The 18,584-nt window shown below is 40.9% G+C and overlaps 1 protein-coding gene across 5 annotated transcripts in view; it reads left to right on the forward strand.

The window, feature by feature from the left end:
• ate1 (arginyltransferase 1) overlaps window positions 1-18,584 on the forward strand; it is a 53,061-nt gene that overhangs the window by 5,666 nt on the left and 28,811 nt on the right. For 2 of the 5 annotated variants that reach the window (XM_019254594.2, XM_019254595.2), the window contains exons 6-9: window positions 3,624-3,838; window positions 6,510-6,638; window positions 7,941-8,069; window positions 13,930-13,962. In XM_019254594.2, coding sequence (XP_019110139.2) covers window positions 3,624-3,838; window positions 6,510-6,638; window positions 7,941-8,069; window positions 13,930-13,962 — 506 coding nt within the window. The remainder of the gene's footprint in view (window positions 1-3,623; window positions 3,839-6,509; window positions 6,639-7,940; window positions 8,070-13,929; window positions 13,963-18,584) is intronic. The other 3 variants (XM_010739319.3, XM_010739311.3, XM_019254597.2) reach the window with 3 other exon arrangements.

An 18,584-nucleotide genomic window follows, 5' to 3' on the forward strand; every position in this document is an offset into this window, starting at 1 on the left:
CCCCGCCTTTCACCCAAAGTCAGCTGTGATAGGCTCCAGCTCCACTCACCCTGATGAGGATAAATGGTTACAGATAATTGAAGTATTTTGATATTTTTATTTTGATTCAGTCATTTTATTTGGGTTTTGAATAAAATTAGAAATTTTAACAAATTGTCTTGGGGACTGTGAGAACTTTTTTTTTGCCATTTTTCATTTTTATTTTCTGTACATTTAGCCAAGAAAGTGATCGGCAGATTAATCGATCATGAAAAAGAGTGCGTGTCAAAATGACATTACGGCTGCTGTATACATCCGTCAGCTAATGAGTGGTTGGAGCAAAGAGAATGACTACAAGAAACATAATGTCAGACTGAATAATGAAGTGATTAAAACATCGTTCAGTTTTAATATTCTATAAACTACTTCTGCTAATTATTATGAGAGTCATTAGGTGCTCAGGCGCAGCATATTATAGCTCTAAGCTTTAGAGTTGCACTCTACGCATGAATTACTCTGTATTTTGTTCACTTTTTGTCTTACAACACTAAGATACTTGTACCTACTACAATAATGTGGAGAAAAGAGTGTAGTAATACTGTAGCAGCATGTGTCAAAAGGTAAAAGAATGTACTTTATTTGTTTATTTTGCATGTTGGGTATTCTTTAAGACAAGAGTAGGGACAACTTCAAAAGAAGTAACAGTGTGTTTAATGGCAGTTCACCACAATCAATTGTAGACTGCCACTGTGGTGTTCTGCAGGAGCTAAAGCACCATTGCTTGCCAGAGGGTGTCACTGTTCACCTTGTAATAGAGTCCACTGTGCAGCAGCTTGGTGAATGAAGCTGGTGTTTCTGTGATTTCTGTAGTGTGTCTGGTTTTGGCCTTATATGTCATGTTCTCTTCCTTACTTACTCCACTACAGGATATCCTCTTAGCCAACTCACAGTAATGAATAAAAAACACTCACAGTGTAGAGATAATAAACTCTGTTTAAACACAGGAAGCAGCACTTTTAACAACTGTCTTGGCCACTTTTTTCCCTCTCAAACTTCTAATGAGAACAGCCCCCCCCTCATGCTCATTAATCAAAAGGCGAGGATGTACATTTGAGCAGGAAAGCCTGGTATTGGCGCAGGTCGATAAACACACGGAATAAAACTTTCAACGGTGCCAGTGTTCTCTTTCCCCTACACCTGTGTCAGCACCACACTCTTCTTCTTCAGCCTGTCAGAAATAACAAGGCTTTTCAGGATGCTAGCAACAAGGAAGTGAGGAGGATTTACTATGCTGGCCCAGTGTTTCTCTACTCCCCCCTTATTCACCTCCAACAGAAAACACCTGGCCATATCTTTCCTTTAGCTTTATGACTGGAGCGCTTTATAGCTTTGGACAGGCTCCAGTTCTCTCTTGAGAAAATAGCTCACCATCTGCCATATAGCATTCGTAAGGCCAAAGGTAAACAGGTACAGAAGTAGATATGAAATGTTGTGTTTTGTAAAGCTCTGCTAGGATCTGCTTTTTAGAGAATCTAGAGTAGCAAAACATTTTATCTGGAGAAGGCAGTGTTGCAGTAAATTCAGGTGAACCGGTCACTGAAATGGAAGCTTCAAGTTTTGATTGCTCTAAGGCCACCTAATCAATACTAATCGATGAACAAAATCGGTCAGGTCAGCACACATTATGGTTAATACCAACATGATAGCAGATGGCCCACATTTTTTGGCTTGTAAGAAGCAGGAGGCAGTATAGTGTGATTAACAGTGGTACACAGTACATTTTCCCAGAGTAAATTTCCTATAAAGTGACATACCTGCGTATTAATATTTCAGTGGCTGCTCACAGATAACAGCATCCTCCTCCCACTGTGAATTGATTTTGTGTCTCCACATGTTAACATGCAAGAAAGCAGTATGTCACAATCCTGGACAGTTTATGCTGATTTTGAGAGTTGTATATGTGTTTGGGGAAGCGGGGAGGGAGAGTGTCATCGTTTTTATGAAGTGCTAACCGCTGGAGAGGGAGTGTTTGTCTTCCACAGGAACTGATCTGTCAGACTTTATCTTCGCCATGGCTGCTCACGCTCTCTCCTTCTGAGTACCTGTGCCTGTGTGCGCGTGTGAGACCGTGGCCAGAGAGAGACAAAGTGTGTTTGTAGTGAGTGCAATTAAAGGGAAGAGAGGCACGTGGACTGAATTGTGGATAAGGATTCATGTGTGTTGTGTGGTTGAGTTTAGATTCTGATTCCTGTTTTCTTTGTGACCAGACAGTCTGCTTTGCTTTCGCTGGAATAGCATTTGACCACGCTTTAACTCAAAGGGTTTGTTTATATCAAGAGAAGTTTAGAAATGCTTGCCTCCTTTTTATGCTTCCAGTCATGTCCCAATACAGCAAACAGGGGCTTTGAGATGATACATGTCCAGGTTGTTTTCACCTAATAAGATTTGTGTGATAATGTGAAACAGATTGTTTACAGGAACACAGTAGTTATTGATACAAGTCAGGTTGAAATTTCGTTACCTTAGATGTTACTGTTTTTGTAGCCTTCAAGCTTTTACTTCACATTGGAAATATACAAGAAATGTTTTTAAATAAATCATGAAAGAAGCCAGAAGCTCTGCTCTCTTTTTATATTCACAGGACAGAAGCTGTACCTTACAGTAGAAAAAGTAGCTTGAGTCAGCTGAAGCTGAACGCTGCCAATGAACCTTGGCCACTGCCAGAGTTTCCCTCTCCCCTTGTCAAGACCGGGCGTCCCTCTCTTTCTCGTGACGTCGAAGGAGGGGAAAGTTAGTAAGTGAGCTGATGGTGGCGGCTGGCAATAGGACAAGCAGGAAATGGCTCTCGTTTCCTTATTGCTCCAAACAGGATGTGGGCGTGTAAACTGTTGACATGGGATGCCCGGAGAGCTGGAGGGCCTGGCAAGAGCCCAGGAGGTGGTGGTGGAGGAGGAGGAGAAGGAGGAGGAGGAGTAGAAGAAGGATGAGAAGGGGAACAGAGAGAGGGAAACGGAGAGAGATTCAGTTGCTTCAGAGACTGTTCATGTGTTGCTGGGAGAGAAAAACAGTGTATGAGTGTGTATGTGTGTGTGTGCACTGTTAGTAACAACCTTATCTTTGTCATTATTAGAAAAAAAACACTCTTGGGTCCATAATGTCTTAAGCTTCTTTTATAAATACACTTAGCTAACACAGACCATATCGTTTCATAGATTTAATGTAAAGACTGTCAAGGCTGGGAAACAAGAAAATGACTTCCATAGGGCTCTCTGTTGATACTGGCGTCTTAGACATGGGGTCCACTAAAGTAAACATGGCAGTCCATTTACCCAGAGGCGCAGGGAAAAATCCATCGGAAACATGGTCTAACACTCAACACTCTAAACCTGCCCCAAATTTGAGAGTCATCAGTACCAGCAGCTTGAAGTAAGAAAGGCGTCTTACATCTAGGTTGAGTCTTACGTCGAAGGCAGCATGAAAGCAGAACGTGTAAAAAAAAATCTTATAAGTGCCTCTTTTACTGTCATGTCATTTCTCACCTGGAAATGTTTTCAGAGTGCAATACCAGATCTTTTGCATGACAGATAAAAGGTTAAGAACAGTGTGTTCGTCTCCCCGTCTTCTCTCTTTTCTCTCGGGTGCAGGGGTGGGAGCTGATGCTAGTCGACCTCCATGTCGGAAAGCCAAAGACTTGAGGAAGGAGCGACGTCTTCAGAAAGAGCAGATGAGGCATGACGCTGATGGGGTATCTTCCATTGTCTCTCCTACTCCACCCACTCCCACCCAGACCAACCAACCCAAACCCCTGGAAGATTTCATCACTGAGTCATTACCTGACAACTCTACTCATTGCCTTGAGGTGAGCAGGAGTATGGAGTAGGTACATTATTTTCTCTTTTTATGCGACTTGGAATAAACATTAGCCTATTGTGATGATTCCAGCTGTCATTAAGAAATAGTGTGTTTGGTTGAGCTTTCTGTCTCCACGACTTTTGGATTCAGTTAGCCTGAAACTTTAGTTTCATAGAGCCCTCTTCCAGAGCTCCAGTGACTTCACCATGTGTTTATGTGTGCGGAGAGGACAGCTGGCCAGAGCAGAGTGGAAAAACCACCTCTTCCTAGTTTGAATTCAACCAAATGACAGACACACCGCACAAACTGGTTCGCGTTACCCTGCTGATGACATTAAAACCACAGCTCCCAGCTCAGCCGGTTTGAGAGGACATGGAAATGAACTTCTGGCAGGGGGCAGAACGATGTAGAAAGATCCCTGGCGAAGGCCTTAAGCTGAAGTTGGTAGAGTAACGTCATTCTTTGTCTTGACCAAGATTTGAGCCAGATGCTGGGATGAACCAGGCAGTGTCTGTCTCTTGTCTGTACACCCACTGAGACTAGACCAGCAATCCAGCTCTTTTCAATTGGATTAATTTATTTGCCGGCAATTATCGTTCAATTTCACTAAGTGGGCATGAACACAAGGTCATCCTTAGCAAAGGAAGGATAATTGTACGTTTTACAAGTCAAATAATTGAGCGGTGCCTCTATTTGACTCATTTAAATGTTTATTACGAGTGGCAAGGCTGCATCACATTTGTGGCTAATGGACAATTTGGATGATAAGCAGTTTAGTGAATCTATCTGATGCTCATTCTTTCTGTGCTGTTGACTGAGCTCCAGCCTCAAAAAGGTTTTTCGTGTCACTACCAGAAGATGGATGTTTACAGTTTACTCGGATTCATCATAAACACATCTGTTAAAGACGTCACACAGCTTGACTGATGAGAAAATTAAAGGAAATGGAAAATTGAGAAATTTGGTGAATAAGCACTTCTAGGCTTACCTTTGCTTACTGTAAAACTGTTCAGTTGACTTTCTCTCTGCTAACTGTGACCTTGGAGGAGATTGATTATTTCTTGAAGTGATGCATAGTGAAGAGATAACTCATAGAGACAGGAAGAAACTGGTTCAGGATGTACTGTACATACAGTTATACAGTTAATAGTTACCTGGCCTTTAAAAGCAGCTGTGGTCTCATTCGCCACCACCAGGGGTCAGTGTGAGAACATCATCTAGAGCCCTTCAGGCACCTCAGGAGAGTGTGGAACTGTTCATCAACTATTCCCCTCTTGAGTCATGTCTACTGTCTACACACTTTTCTCATATTTTCATAGCCTTTCCTCTAAATCTCCTATTGCTAACATGCAATTATTTGTCTCCTCTATTATATTACTTTATAATGATGTACTGAAAGGTCCTGAAGAGCCAGGTTCAGAGGAATCTCTTACAGTTAAAGCTTTGAAAAACCACAATCTTGCATTTTAATTAATGTTGGAAAATGCTACTGGTATTATGAGGCTTTATTTGAACATTCTTAAAGGGGTCGAGTATCAGACTCTGGGGTGTTAAATTTCAAGGCTGTTATGAGAATTGTTAAAATTTCACTTCTTCTGCAGAGTTGGTTCACCGAAAGGATTTCAGCTTGTCAAAATAAATCTCTAGATTTAGAACAAAATGAAAAAAGGCTGAACTTCAGCATTGTCCTTTTATGTAAGAAGCCCAACGTCTCTGTTTGACTTAAGGGTGCAGTTGCCAAGTGGTCATATGAGAGAAACCCACTTAGGTCCAACTCAAACAAACCCCAGGTTCAGTTCCTCTATCCCGTCTGTCCAGGGGATTCATATGGCACAGCCTCTGTGGCCAACAAAAGCTTCTAAACGAAGAGACGGTTAATTAAATTGAATTCTTCTTTCAGTTTGCTTGACATTAACAACACTCTTTCTATCACAGGCTTCTACTGATTCTTCATGTTAACATGAATGTATAGCACTGTAAACATTCCTTTTTAAAGTATGCATCTTTTATTTGTATTAATGAATTAATTTGCAAACATTTGCATGATCTTGGGCTAGGATAGCTGAACTTGGACTCGTTTTAATGTTAATTTGAAACATTCAGACATGATGAAAAGTCTCTGCACACTCTGTTGGGTATGACTGAGATCAGAATTCACCTTCAGATGACATGACATGGTGAAGCACTGGAGATGGGCTCATATACACAATGTGTAAAAGCTAAATGCAAAGTCAATAGGCTAATGGTTATTTCTTCTTTCTGAGTACTGAGTTTTCTGTTACAGCAAATGCTTGTTCATATTCTTTGTTATCTTGAGTAACACCTGCCATTTTTGTGTCATGATGGAGATGGACATAACACACCCTCTTTGTATTGTTCTTGTTTTCCGATTAAGCTACAGCTATTGTGAGCAACAGCTGCTCTTGGTGAACAAAACTTTCAAACAGGAAACTTTTTCCATTTTGTTTTTTAAAATGTCTTCAAACCTTGATGGGTGCCAGGTCACCCAACCTAAAGAGGGTGTGTTTGTGCCAGCTGCTCACTCACTTCACACTCTTTTCACACTTTCTCCCATTGTTTTGTGATACTATCTTCTATTTTTAATCACCCCTTGTGTTATTCTCAGTACTTTTTTTCCATTTCAATATTAACCTTGTCTGCACATATTCTTTTTGAAGGTGAGGCTAGTGCGCTCCAATCCCCCTTGCCCGCAGTTCAAAGCCTCTTTCGACGCCTCCTACCAGGTGTACAAACTCTACCAGATGGCCATTCACAAGGACCCTCCTGACAAACCCTCCGAGAGCCAGGTCAGAGGGTGGGGGGCATAGGTCAACCTGCCCTAGGGGGAGGGAGGGAGGGAAAGAGTGACGCATCAAACGGGTGTTATCTTGCTCTCACCCCTTAATGAATATGTCTTCTTCTTGGTCGTTTTTGAAGTTTTATATCATACAATGGACTAAAGTTTATCATTATTTCTTAATGTCTTTAGCAGAAATGCTGGATGTGATTCCTAATTTTAAACAAACACAAAACAGGTAAATCGTTTTTAGGTTTGTACTTGAAGTATTTAATGAGTATTAATTACTTTTGTTGCTTTTTTTTTGAAGATTTGATTCATAGTTCATAGGTTTAAATCATAATGAACAAACTCAGCTCAAACTTTCTGTATGAATGAAAAAAAGTGAATTAACGTGTTCGTATTAAAGAGAGTGTATGTGTATGCGAGCGGCAGTCAAAGGGAGAGGAAATGGAGGGGAAAATGTTTCCATACGCCATGGTTCAGAGCAGTGTTTCTCCAGGTGTCTGAGTTGGCCCTCGGTTGGCCAGCCGGGTCGTTAGTCTTGAGCTGTTACAGTTTTGGGGGGCAGCTCGTCAGCTGAACCGTCTCGACCTTCACACCCCCTGCCCCAAATCACAATAGTCCCCCATGTCTGAAGTGGAATTACATTTCAATTTATTATGAACCAGTGGTAATAAGATTTAAATTTACTTTGTGCCTTTGTGCGTGAAGTCTGTTCAACCTTGTTTACCTTTTTGAGTGGAGTCTGTAGTGTTGGAAGAGTCTGTATGTGTCTCGCTGGGATGATCAATTCAGACACAGTTTTGGATTCCTGCTGCCCTGGACCTTACACACGCTGTGTTGAATCTTAAATTACCAAAACTCTAAGTGCGATCTGTGGTTAGATCTGGGCAGTGCACTAGCCTCACCTTCAACTTGCTGACATCTCATTACTTTAAAAACAAACTGTCAGTCTCCTAGAATCCTATTGTTTTTTTACATTCATGTATCCTTTTTGCGCAACAATCTGGTAAAATCACTAAATCACGTCTCAAACTCAAAACAGACCTGCTGTGTTACCAGCTGCCTCGAGGACTAGGAGACTGACGTGAACCCTAACATGCCAAAGCACTTGTATAACACAGTTTAAAACCTCCATTGTTGCATCCTGCACTGTTCGTTCCGCCGAAGCACCCATGCTTTCTTGTCTTCTTTTTTTAATTTTTGTAATCATTTTCTAACTACTCACCGTCGTTGTATTCATTGTCAACCCTTATAAAACCTCCCTCCACCTTATTGCTCCTTCCCCTTCCATACCCTGTGCTTGAAGGTGAGGCTAGTGCCGGTCAGCTTTGAGGACCCTCAATTCACAGCGTCCTATCAGCAGTCGGTGGCGCTGTTCGCCTGCTACCAGATGGCCATTCATGGTGATGACCCCAGCGAATGTAGTGAGAGTGAGGTACTGCATGATTATTATTCCCCACCTACTGTAGGGAACTACTGTGCACACTCATTCCAGCTTTTTGCTTCTTTTCTCTCTTTTATTTTGGTTTAATATACTTTCTTTGTATTTTGAACTTACAGACGCACCTCAGATGTTGGGAAATTCTGATGGACATTTGTGTCGATTTTCTGACATAGAAAGGATGAACCATTGAGTAATTGTTAAAATAATTCACAGTTAATACTAGTTCATTTCTGTGTTAATCGTTGAAAGTTTTTGTACCGCCATCAACAACAGTTGAGCACACACTGTTGGGAGACTTGTAGCATTCATTGGTCCTTGACAAATTATAATCATTAAAATGCTTCTTCTATTATACTTTGGATGTGTAAGCTAAAACTATGAAGGAAAGAGAAAGTTCACTAGTTCATGTAATGAATGAGCAGTATTGTCCAGTAATAAATGGGAATGGCAAACTGAAACATAGAATCATAAAGTTTAAAAATGAATTCATAATACACAGTAAATTCTCTTGTAAAAATATCTACACAGCTAAGTTTCTGCACTTAATACATAAATTAAAAAAAAGGAGAAAATAAAGTCTAGTCAGGATGCCGAACTGCTGGACATTCTTACTAACCTGAGAGGGCCTTTTGTCCCTCAGGGCTGGAAAAACAACCTCCTCCTCCTCCTCCACCCTCCTGCCAGCAGGCCTCGGTAAATTACTGAATTCTCCAGCTTGTAAAAGTAAGGTAATTAATAAATAATAAAAGCTGTCAGATTGGGCAGACTGTGGCAGATTCTTTCCTACTGCCATAACACTAGCTCTATTACAGGGAGCGTGTGTGTTTTTGTGTGTTTGTGTGCACAGCTTCAGCAGGTTTATAACTGCACTGGGATCAGATGGGTTCAACGACTAGAGAACTACCATCTAAAAAAACTGAAAAAATAAAGGTGTGGAGCTGCACAAACATCTCCGCTGTCTGTTTGGTTGCCAAAAAATAAATTCTTTTTTTTTTTTATTACATGGACTTTCCAGGTTGGATTCTGACTGCATATAGTGTAGTGTAAGAGTGAATTAAGGTTGTACTAATTACACTTAAAGGCAAACTTAAAGGCCTTCACATCTTCACATTTTCCTTCGCATCTCTAATTTAGGGAGCAAGAAATGCCTGGATTATAACTGCACTATATATTGATTTTTGTCAGGGTTTAATTAAGAGGACAATATGTACTATTCATTCAGTTACACATTTTCTTTACTACAAACCGACCACCACACAAGGCTTCATCCTCCTATTATCGGCCTCTATGAATAAGCTCTTCTGTTGTATTACATTCAATACTGGAACCTCTCTTTGGTTTGTCTCATTCTACTACGGTAATTTATTCATGGTTGTCTCTAATTGTTACCACTGAAGCAAATTTAACTTGTATCATATAGTTGGACTCTCTACTGTGACTCCCATTCCTGAGACCACAGAACTAAACTCTTTTTGTTTTTATTTTCTTGCCCGTCAAGCTTCTGGTTAACTCGCCTATTTGCTTCCCAGAAGCACAGAGCCCCCCCATTGTCCTGTGGCACTTATAAAGAAATGAGAAACACATTGTTGATGTGGTGATGGCACATTTTGGTGCAGTGCCATTCTATGCCTGCTGCTACCTAGGAAGTTGGGTCATTTAGTATTTTTGGAGGTATTTATTAATCTATTAAAGTATCACCTGGGGACAGAATGTGCAACACTGTCAGCCTGGCTTAGAGCCAGGCGATAGGAGAGATTGTGTGTGTGTGTGTTTGTGTGTTTGTGTGTGTGTGTTGTGGAAGTTGAATTACCCTGCGAAAATTGTACTACCATTAGACAGTACGATGTCCTAGAGGGGAATGGCTTTGTTTGTTTAAGGATGTATGTATTTCCTGTCATACCATGACTGGAAGAGAGCCAGACGCAGACATTATTCCTTCCACATCCAATCATGGTTTCCTGACAGAGTTGAGACATACTCACAATTATTTAGACACAGCGCGCACACACACACACAAACACACAAACTCTCTAACTCACACTTACTGTTCTTAAGTGTTGTGCTGAGCCGTGACTCTGAGTTCCTGCACATGTGGCATTCATTTTCAGCAAAACAAATCCTGTTAAATCTGTATTTACTCTTCTTGATGGCCTTAACCAGAACACGTGAAAAAAGGAACAAAAAAAGACGAGCGATAAAAGCGATAAAATAAAAAAATTTTAATGGAAAACATGAAGATAACTTGTGGCTTAAAGCCATTTGCAACATGGTTATGAGTAATAATGAACGTATATAAAACCATCCAAAGGAAGCATGTATGTATATCCACTTCTCCTAATTTTTTTGTATATTTTTCCACCAACTGACTTGTGCATTGCATCTAGCTCCTCTCCTGCACAGTCTAAACAAAGATCCAGTCAGCAAAAGTTTGGCGACGAGAGAAAGGAACGCTATTTCGTTTGTTTTTATTGTTCTTTTAATGTGAGAGAGCGAATACAGGCACCTTGTCACTGAAATAAGTACGGCAATTTGAGCAAGTAAAGCGCACAATGACGAGAGCTCTAAGTAGCAATTAGGCTTAAACAGATGTGTGTGTTTATATGTACTATATGTGTGTGAGTGAAGACAAGACTGCTTGTGTGTGTCTGTGTGAGAGAGAGAGAGAGAGAGATTGAGACGGCTGCTTGCCCTTCTAATCGTACACAGATGAGTGTTTACTATAGGAAAGGGAGAGTTAGAGAGGAAGTGATGGACTCCATGTGTTGTGGATGAGAGCGTTCCAGAAGGCACTCTGGACACGGCTCCATTTACAGACATATGTGTTGTTGTATTTGAGATAGAAAGAGAGAGAGAGGAAAAAGATGCTGAGATTGGAGTCACATGTTTGTTCCCTTGTTGACTTCATGCCTGAGTGACTGTACTTTTATATATATTATACTGTCTATCTCCTACAGAGTGATGTCTTTGAATGAGTTTGTCTGTTTGTTTGTACGTCTGTGTCAGCCTGGCAGGGCCGTGCAGTGTGTTGTTTGTCAGTGGCTTGAGAGGGGTCAAACCCTGCCAGGCTCCAGGAGAGCGCACCTCACCTAGCCAAACGGGGTTGACACAGCAGTGGAAAGCTGCCGCGCTCCACTGCTCATTCCTGTTGTTACAATTACCCAGCAGCCCCCTGACGAGTGCCCGGTAAAGATGGAGGAGGAGGGACTGAGTGAAGGGAGGTGCTCGGAGCTATCACAACTTAACATGATGCACACGTCCAAGTATGCATTAACATACATTACATACATTAACTCCAGTGTTTAAAAGGATCACAGACTTACATGTCTAATCCCATAAGACGGCATTCTTACTACAAGGTGAATTGGAGATTTCTCAGTTGCACACAAACAGCAGCCAGTGTCGTAGCATGCCCTCTATAAATGATGTCATCTAATAACTGCAGCTGTTGTTCTGTTGGTAAACCATTTGGTGCTTTTTTTGTGAGTTTTAAACAAAAGTTTCATTTGTGCCCTTCAGCAATATCGCACATTGGAAGGCTGCGCTGTTGGTAATTTGTTGACTGGCAGAGCAGTAGTCACCACAAAGTTAGGAGTGGAAAATTACACTTTACTGGCATGGTTACACAGGTGGGGAACTTGATAAGCATTTTTTGCATGACCAGAGATAATTATGGTCTGAACAGATGTGGTCACTACAATTTCCACTGAAAGTGTAAATTTCATACAAATGCTCTTCTGTTTGGCAGGTGTATTTTTTTTACAACTGTTAAATGTTTAAAGTTGAAATATTCTTGAGATTTTGCAAGCACAGGTTGACCTAATGGCTTTAAGCAGGAGAATGTAAAATTAAAGACCATCATTCATGTTTGTTCTGTGAGTAATTCTGTCCATCCCCTCAACTCCTCTCCAGCCTCATCTGAGGTTGAGTCAAGGGTAAAGTTGGTGTGTTGCATCTTGTTGTCATATTCAGCACTGCAGGGAGCACAGTTTGTAAGACTTTTATTGCTCACAATACCTCTAGGCAAGAACTGCATGCATTGTTTTTGAGTTCAGTTGTTTTGTACACAAGCTGTATTCTTGCTTGATCCTCATATTTTATAGATTTTTTCTGGTTTAATATTTTGTCGATTTAGTCATTTTTATGACGTAAATACAACTCAAGTGGGGGATTTTCAGACGTAGTGAAAACTGTTTGCTTCAGGAGGAGGTAAAATAAAAATGACAGGGCAACAGCGCATCATTCTTTAACCACTCTCTGCCAAAACATCCCCCGTGTTGGAAAGCACTGCATTAGTGTCCCCAACACACACACCAATTGTGGCAGGGGAACGGAGAAACACACACTCGATGAGTTCAGTACTGGCAGTATTTTGAGTTGCACCTAAGCCAGGACTGTCCCACCCAGTGAACCATGCCTTCAGCCGTCATCACTGTTACTAGTTGTACTGCTGTGACATACTCACTCACTCACTCACACACACACACACACACACACACACACACACACACACACACACACACACACACACACACACACACACACACACACAGGCTGTTGGGGTGCTTGTGGGAACTTTTAATAACTTGTAGAACAAATTCGTTTTAATAAGAACTATACAGTGCTGCTTTATGAACAAAATAACTTGGATTCATTCATTTATTGAGACTTTGTGAGAGATGAGTCATATTCCAAATACTGGCATTTATGACAGAAATTAAACATTAAAATTGAACATTGTAAAACATTTGTTTACTTTTGCATTCTTAGGAGGTCATGCAAAGAGTGCAATTATACTGAAATGTTAATTTGGACAAACACTTACCTTTCAATGCATATGTTATTAGCCTGTTAATGGTACATGCCATCGATGAGAACAGCTTGTTTGCCTGGTAACCCACCTTAAAAAAATGCAGCAGCATATGTTTAAAACTTTTATTTTCTAAAATCTTGTATTCCTGACAAGAACAATATTCCAGGAAAAAAGGCGGCGTTAAGGTCTAAGTAAGGGGAAACAAGAAAAAAAAAACATTATTACCACCGGCCCTTGGTAATAATGTGTGTGATTATGTAACCTCCCATTTTATGAACCGTTTTACATAATTCATATTCCTCACTTGTTTTTTAGTCCTGCCTGGAACATTTCTATCCTATGTTTATGATACTTAAGTGTTATTCTACTCCTGTGTAGAACAAACTAAAATGAATGGTAGCATTTCTTTGTGTAATATGAACGGGAAACTGTGGTGTGGTGAGGGCGAGACAGACTGAGTAAACCAAAGGCTGTCCATCACTGCTCGGCTGTGGCTGTGCTGCTACTCATTACAGAGCGTTTCGCTGGCTCTAGACATGGAAGCGCGCTACGCTTGTCCTCCAGTCCTGCAGGTCAGCTCGTCTTTAAACACACTTCTCTCAAGCATGGTGCTAAAAAAGAAGGAGCACAGGAAATAGTAGAGAGAATGAAAGAAAGATTGTTTCCTCAGACATAAAGTCCCGTAGTAATTGATGTCTGATGTGCATTTTTAAAGCGTGTTCAGAGATGAGCTATTTTGACATCGGCAATACAGATTATTTAAGCTGTCACAATGTTCACCGTGGACCGTGAGCTTCAGTTGATAGGCTAAATGTTTTCATTTGTGTAAATACAGTCTTCTTTTCCATGCCCCTTTGTGAATGGGGGCTGCATTTGATATATGACACCTGACTGAGGAGAAAGCAGGGAGGAATAAAGTATATAGGACGGCAAAGGAGATGTATATGGTTTTCATTTATGCCTTTTCAAAAGAGTTGGTGACCCAGAGAACTAACTGTTTTTCTCTCTGTCCACCCCCCTCCCCTCTGCCTCCCTTCACAGTTCCGGAGATTTCTTTGTGATTCACCACTAGAGGTATGTATTTCCTTTGGCCTGTTGACAGTTTAATAAAACCACTTTTAAATGTCTCTATTTGTCCATATGTGTGTTACCTGCAATGGGGAAAAGGTCTTCCTGTGGAAATTACTGTCGTAGAGATGACGATGGGAACGATTTGAAAACTTTCCAGAATTTCAAGTGTTTAGTTCTTCATCAAACACACTCAAAAACGAGATAAACGTGCGCTAGCTCCCCTCGTCCAGCACATGCATACACAGTCACCTTTGCGCTCTCGCTCTCTCTTCCAAAACCCTCCAGCAGGGTTTAGGGGATGGGGAGGGGGTTAAGGGATTCAGAGAGGAGTTTTTTGTTTCATATCGGAGGGTTTTTAATTTAGCTCCTTCTAAGTGAAAGAGGGTGTTGAGGGAGGAACACAGTGCAATGTGGTGTCCAGATTGCATTGAACACAAGGTCTTCAGACCAGTCCTTTTCTCTGGCCTTCACACAATGGGACATACCACTGCTCTTCACTTTGTGTGGTGTGGTACAGATTACAGGCTGATTAGGCACCTCTGTGTGCATCAATTTGGGACCTAAAAAATGGCTATCTGCCTAGTTAGCAAGTAATTATTTAGGCAGCAGTTTGATATCAGCATCTGGTGCATTCATTAATATAATCTTGCTGGTGATGTATTTAATGATTGCATTTTAGATAGTTAGTTATAATGTGAGGGATGTTGATGGCGTCTGGAAGAGGACTCTCTGTGGTCACTGAGCAAGATGTAGGAGCAGCTGGGCATCACCGAGCACTTAGCAGCCCCGGTGAGGTGCAGCCTTCAAAAACACCAGTGGACCTGTCGGGTCAGGACAATTACACCGGCAATTAGACCCAGGATGGGCACTTATAACAGCCACTTTAATGGGATTGAGGTCCAGGAGCACACACGAACTGACTGACACAGAGACACACAAACACAGTCACTCTGTGTTGCCCCGTGGGCCCCCTCAGGTCTTCACTAATGAACATCATTAGTGTTTATAGGAAACAAGCTTTTATCACCTCGTCAAGGCTGGCGGCCAGGCACACTGAATTACACACATGCATTCACACACACACATGTGAGCACACATACTGTGGCACACTGCCTTCACATGTCTTCCGGCCTTTACCGTCCCCACCTCTCACGACCGGTTTAAAGGGCGTCTCCCGTCATTCGGCCCCCTCTCATCCAACTTGCTTTTATTTCTTTCTCTGATCTCCCTCCCTGTCTTCTGCTGTCTCTATCCAAATGCTCTCCATTTCAGAGTTATTATGCATGGCTTTCTGCGCTACCTCTGCGTGTTGGCCTCCATCTGTCTCCAATCAGAGTGCTATTAAAATACACACACAGACACTCACCACATGGACCTGCATACTGTGTGGTTCATCAGCTCACATGTAAGCTTGCATTTATACAAATGTATGCAAACAGCATACTTAAAAATCCAACTGCAGCTAATTAGGACCCAGGTTTGTCTGACTTGTTTGTTTGTTGCTATGTTCAATTTCACCAAAATTGCAGAGGATTCGTGCTGAAACTCAAAGGTAATTAACATCAGCTGTCACTGATTCCACTAGGTTTCTTTTTTTTTTTAAACTACATTTACACACAGACACGTAAACACATTTGTGTTGTCTGATAAACAGTGGCACGTCGGTACATACAAACATGATGTGCAACAGTCACGCAGGTGTCTGCCACTGCACTTGACCTTGGTGAGATCTTTGTGGCATGAGATGGAGAAGTTTTTATGAGCTAGGTGGGGTTCATGCACTCATTCTGTTTCTATTTATTTTGCTTTACAGCCTCCTAATGTGTCTAACCAAGGGGCAAACACTCATTAACAGGGGTGTTGGCCAATTAGTCACTAAGCTTTTTATGACCACACCTCTCTGACCCTCTCTCTGTCTGTCCTGTGATTTGGTTTCTCTTTTTTTCTCTCCCAGAGAGGAAGAGAATAAACATTTCTTTTATGTAAAAACCCAGATACACATCAGCAGGGAATGCTCCAGCTGACATACCATAGTAATTAACACACAGACCTCCACCATACATGCCTCTGCTGTAAGCCCAAAAGCATCTACCACCTATATCTACTGTAAAATCAACAGGACATTTCTGTAAAGAAGTTCAGTAGTAAAAGCATGGGAAAAAATATAATTTCTGCTCATGATGCAAGCGATGCTATACCTACAGCCTGCTTGTAGGACTTTCTCTGTGTGTGTTTGTGGTTAAGTGCATGAAGGAGAGGGCTGAAAATGTGTTAGTTCAACATCTGTTGTTATTCAGTGCCAGAATCATAACAACATCATTTCTACAGTAGGTCTGACAACTCTGTGCTGCAGATTTGAGATGAGGTTAAATAGAAAAAACACAGTGACATGGTGGTAACATGGTAATCCTCCACCGATTTTGATTTCCACTCAAAAACAGTTAATAGCAACCCAACAATGACTACTATTTATCTACAGCAATTAACAGCAATAAACATGTTCCAGCACAACTGAAATAAGAAAATACACACGTTTTAGTATTACTTCAAAACTATTACTTCTAAAAAGGCTAATAAACAAAGACAGAATAAACAAATTCCGTAAAATAAAAACAGTATAAATGAACATAATAGACAAAAATGCATGAAATTAAAATTGTATGCTGTTGTATGATGGAGGGGATGAACATATAAGTAAGAAATTGTAAATGGAACCATGCTCATCCCAGATATATTGTGTAATACACTGATTGTTGTTGAAGAAATGGAATGAACTCAAAGCTATTTCCAAAATCTGTTCTTCAACTAATATCTGTCACATTTCAACTCTCTGAGCACAAGCCAAGCCTTTGTCCATTCTGTTATTGGAAAATAGTTTTCCAAACAACTGCTTTGATCAGAAGCTTCGTGGGGTTCCATCACAAAAATCTCCATATTTGGAGTGTGTGTCAATGTGTTGCACATAAAACGTTTAAATGAATGTTTAATAGACATCAGAGCTCTGCAGAATGTGAAGTTTTCCTGCACACCTAACTTTTAATGTGGCAGAATCCCATGATTTACAAATTGTTCCACTGACTTATCACACATACAGTAATGTCCACTGAAAAGTTATTGAAAGCTGTTTATAGAAAACAAACCGTCAGCATTGAGCGATATTTTCCTTTCACACATGAGACAAATAAAACCACTAAAGCAATTTCAAAAAATTGGAATCACTTTATCAGGCTTTCTGTTTATTGTTTGGAGACGTTGTCAGAATTATTACATCATATGAAAAATGCGGCACCCTTTATGATTAAATAATCACAACAACCTGTAAATATGTTTAATATTAAAACTTGGTACAAACAGTCCTCGTTAGCATACAACCATGATGTTATTCAGCCAGATATGCTATAATATTTAGGGCCCGAGCACGCGGTGCGAGGCCCTATTTAATTTCGAATAGTTATTTATTTATTTATTTTTTCGTTTTTATTTTTCTTCTTCCTAAAAGTAAATTGCATTTTAGACGGCTTATATGTACTCGAAAACTCACAAATTTTGCCTACCCCCCAAAGTCAGGTGTAAAATTACGTATTTTAGGGATCTCGAACATGGCTGTACAAAAATGGCTCTACAGCGCCACCTAGATGTATGTTTTTGGAGGGGCCCCTCGACACGGTTTCATCCACGTCTACGAAATTCGGTTCCTAGATGTATGACAAAAAAGTCTCTTGGTGACCCAGGCTACAGCGAAGCGTACAGCGTCCATTTTGTTTCAAAGTTGGCCTTTTTGTGTTTTTGGGGTCATTTCCATATTTGAATGGACTCCTCTTAGGACTTTCATCCTATGTGTTTGAAACGTGGTGTGTGTGTCCTTAAAGCCTCGACAATGAAAAGTTATGAAAAATCGTGAGTTTTGGATTTTCCAAATGTATAGGAGGTGTAGGAGGGGCGGGGCCATGAAATCTGGCATGTTTTTATGAAATTTCGACGTGCTATAACTTTGCGAAAAATACTCCAATCTTCCCCAAACCTCTGATACATAATGGCAGTCTGGCCTAGAACACATTTCCATGACAAAATTTGGTGATTTTCACAGCGGCACCTGTTGGCGACAGGAAGTGTCATATTTACTTGACGATAGCTTTCTCCAAAGTGTTTGAGTACATGGCCGTGACGGCGCATCAAAGTCAACACTGCCGATTTTTTTCGAAAAAAAATGAGACTCCATTGACTTTTTGGCTGATTTTCAGGCAAAAGTGTTGGCTTCATATACTTTCTCAGAGCTGTCTGAAACTTCTTGTGGTTATTAAGACCACCCCCCCTTGAACTTTTCTTTGAGGCACCCCTGCCACAGTTTTTGACACAGAGTTATGTCGAATTGTAGAACATGGCAAGACCTACAATAAAGTCTCTTGGAGCAATGGGCTCCACAATGGGCCACAATGAACAGGAAACGAGAATGATAATCACCATTTTTGGTGTTTTGGTGTTTTGGGCTGGTTGAGAAGGGGTCATATTTGAACAACCTCCTTCTAGAGGTTTCGTCAGATTGGCTTCAAATTTAAACTGTAGAATCTAAAGACACGAGTGATGTTAAATTGCGAAGCTTTTTAGATTTGGTCAAACAACATGTC

Source organism: Larimichthys crocea, chromosome III (genome assembly GCF_000972845.2).
Source record: "Larimichthys crocea isolate SSNF chromosome III, L_crocea_2.0, whole genome shotgun sequence".
Taxonomy (NCBI): Eukaryota; Metazoa; Chordata; class Actinopteri; family Sciaenidae; genus Larimichthys; species Larimichthys crocea.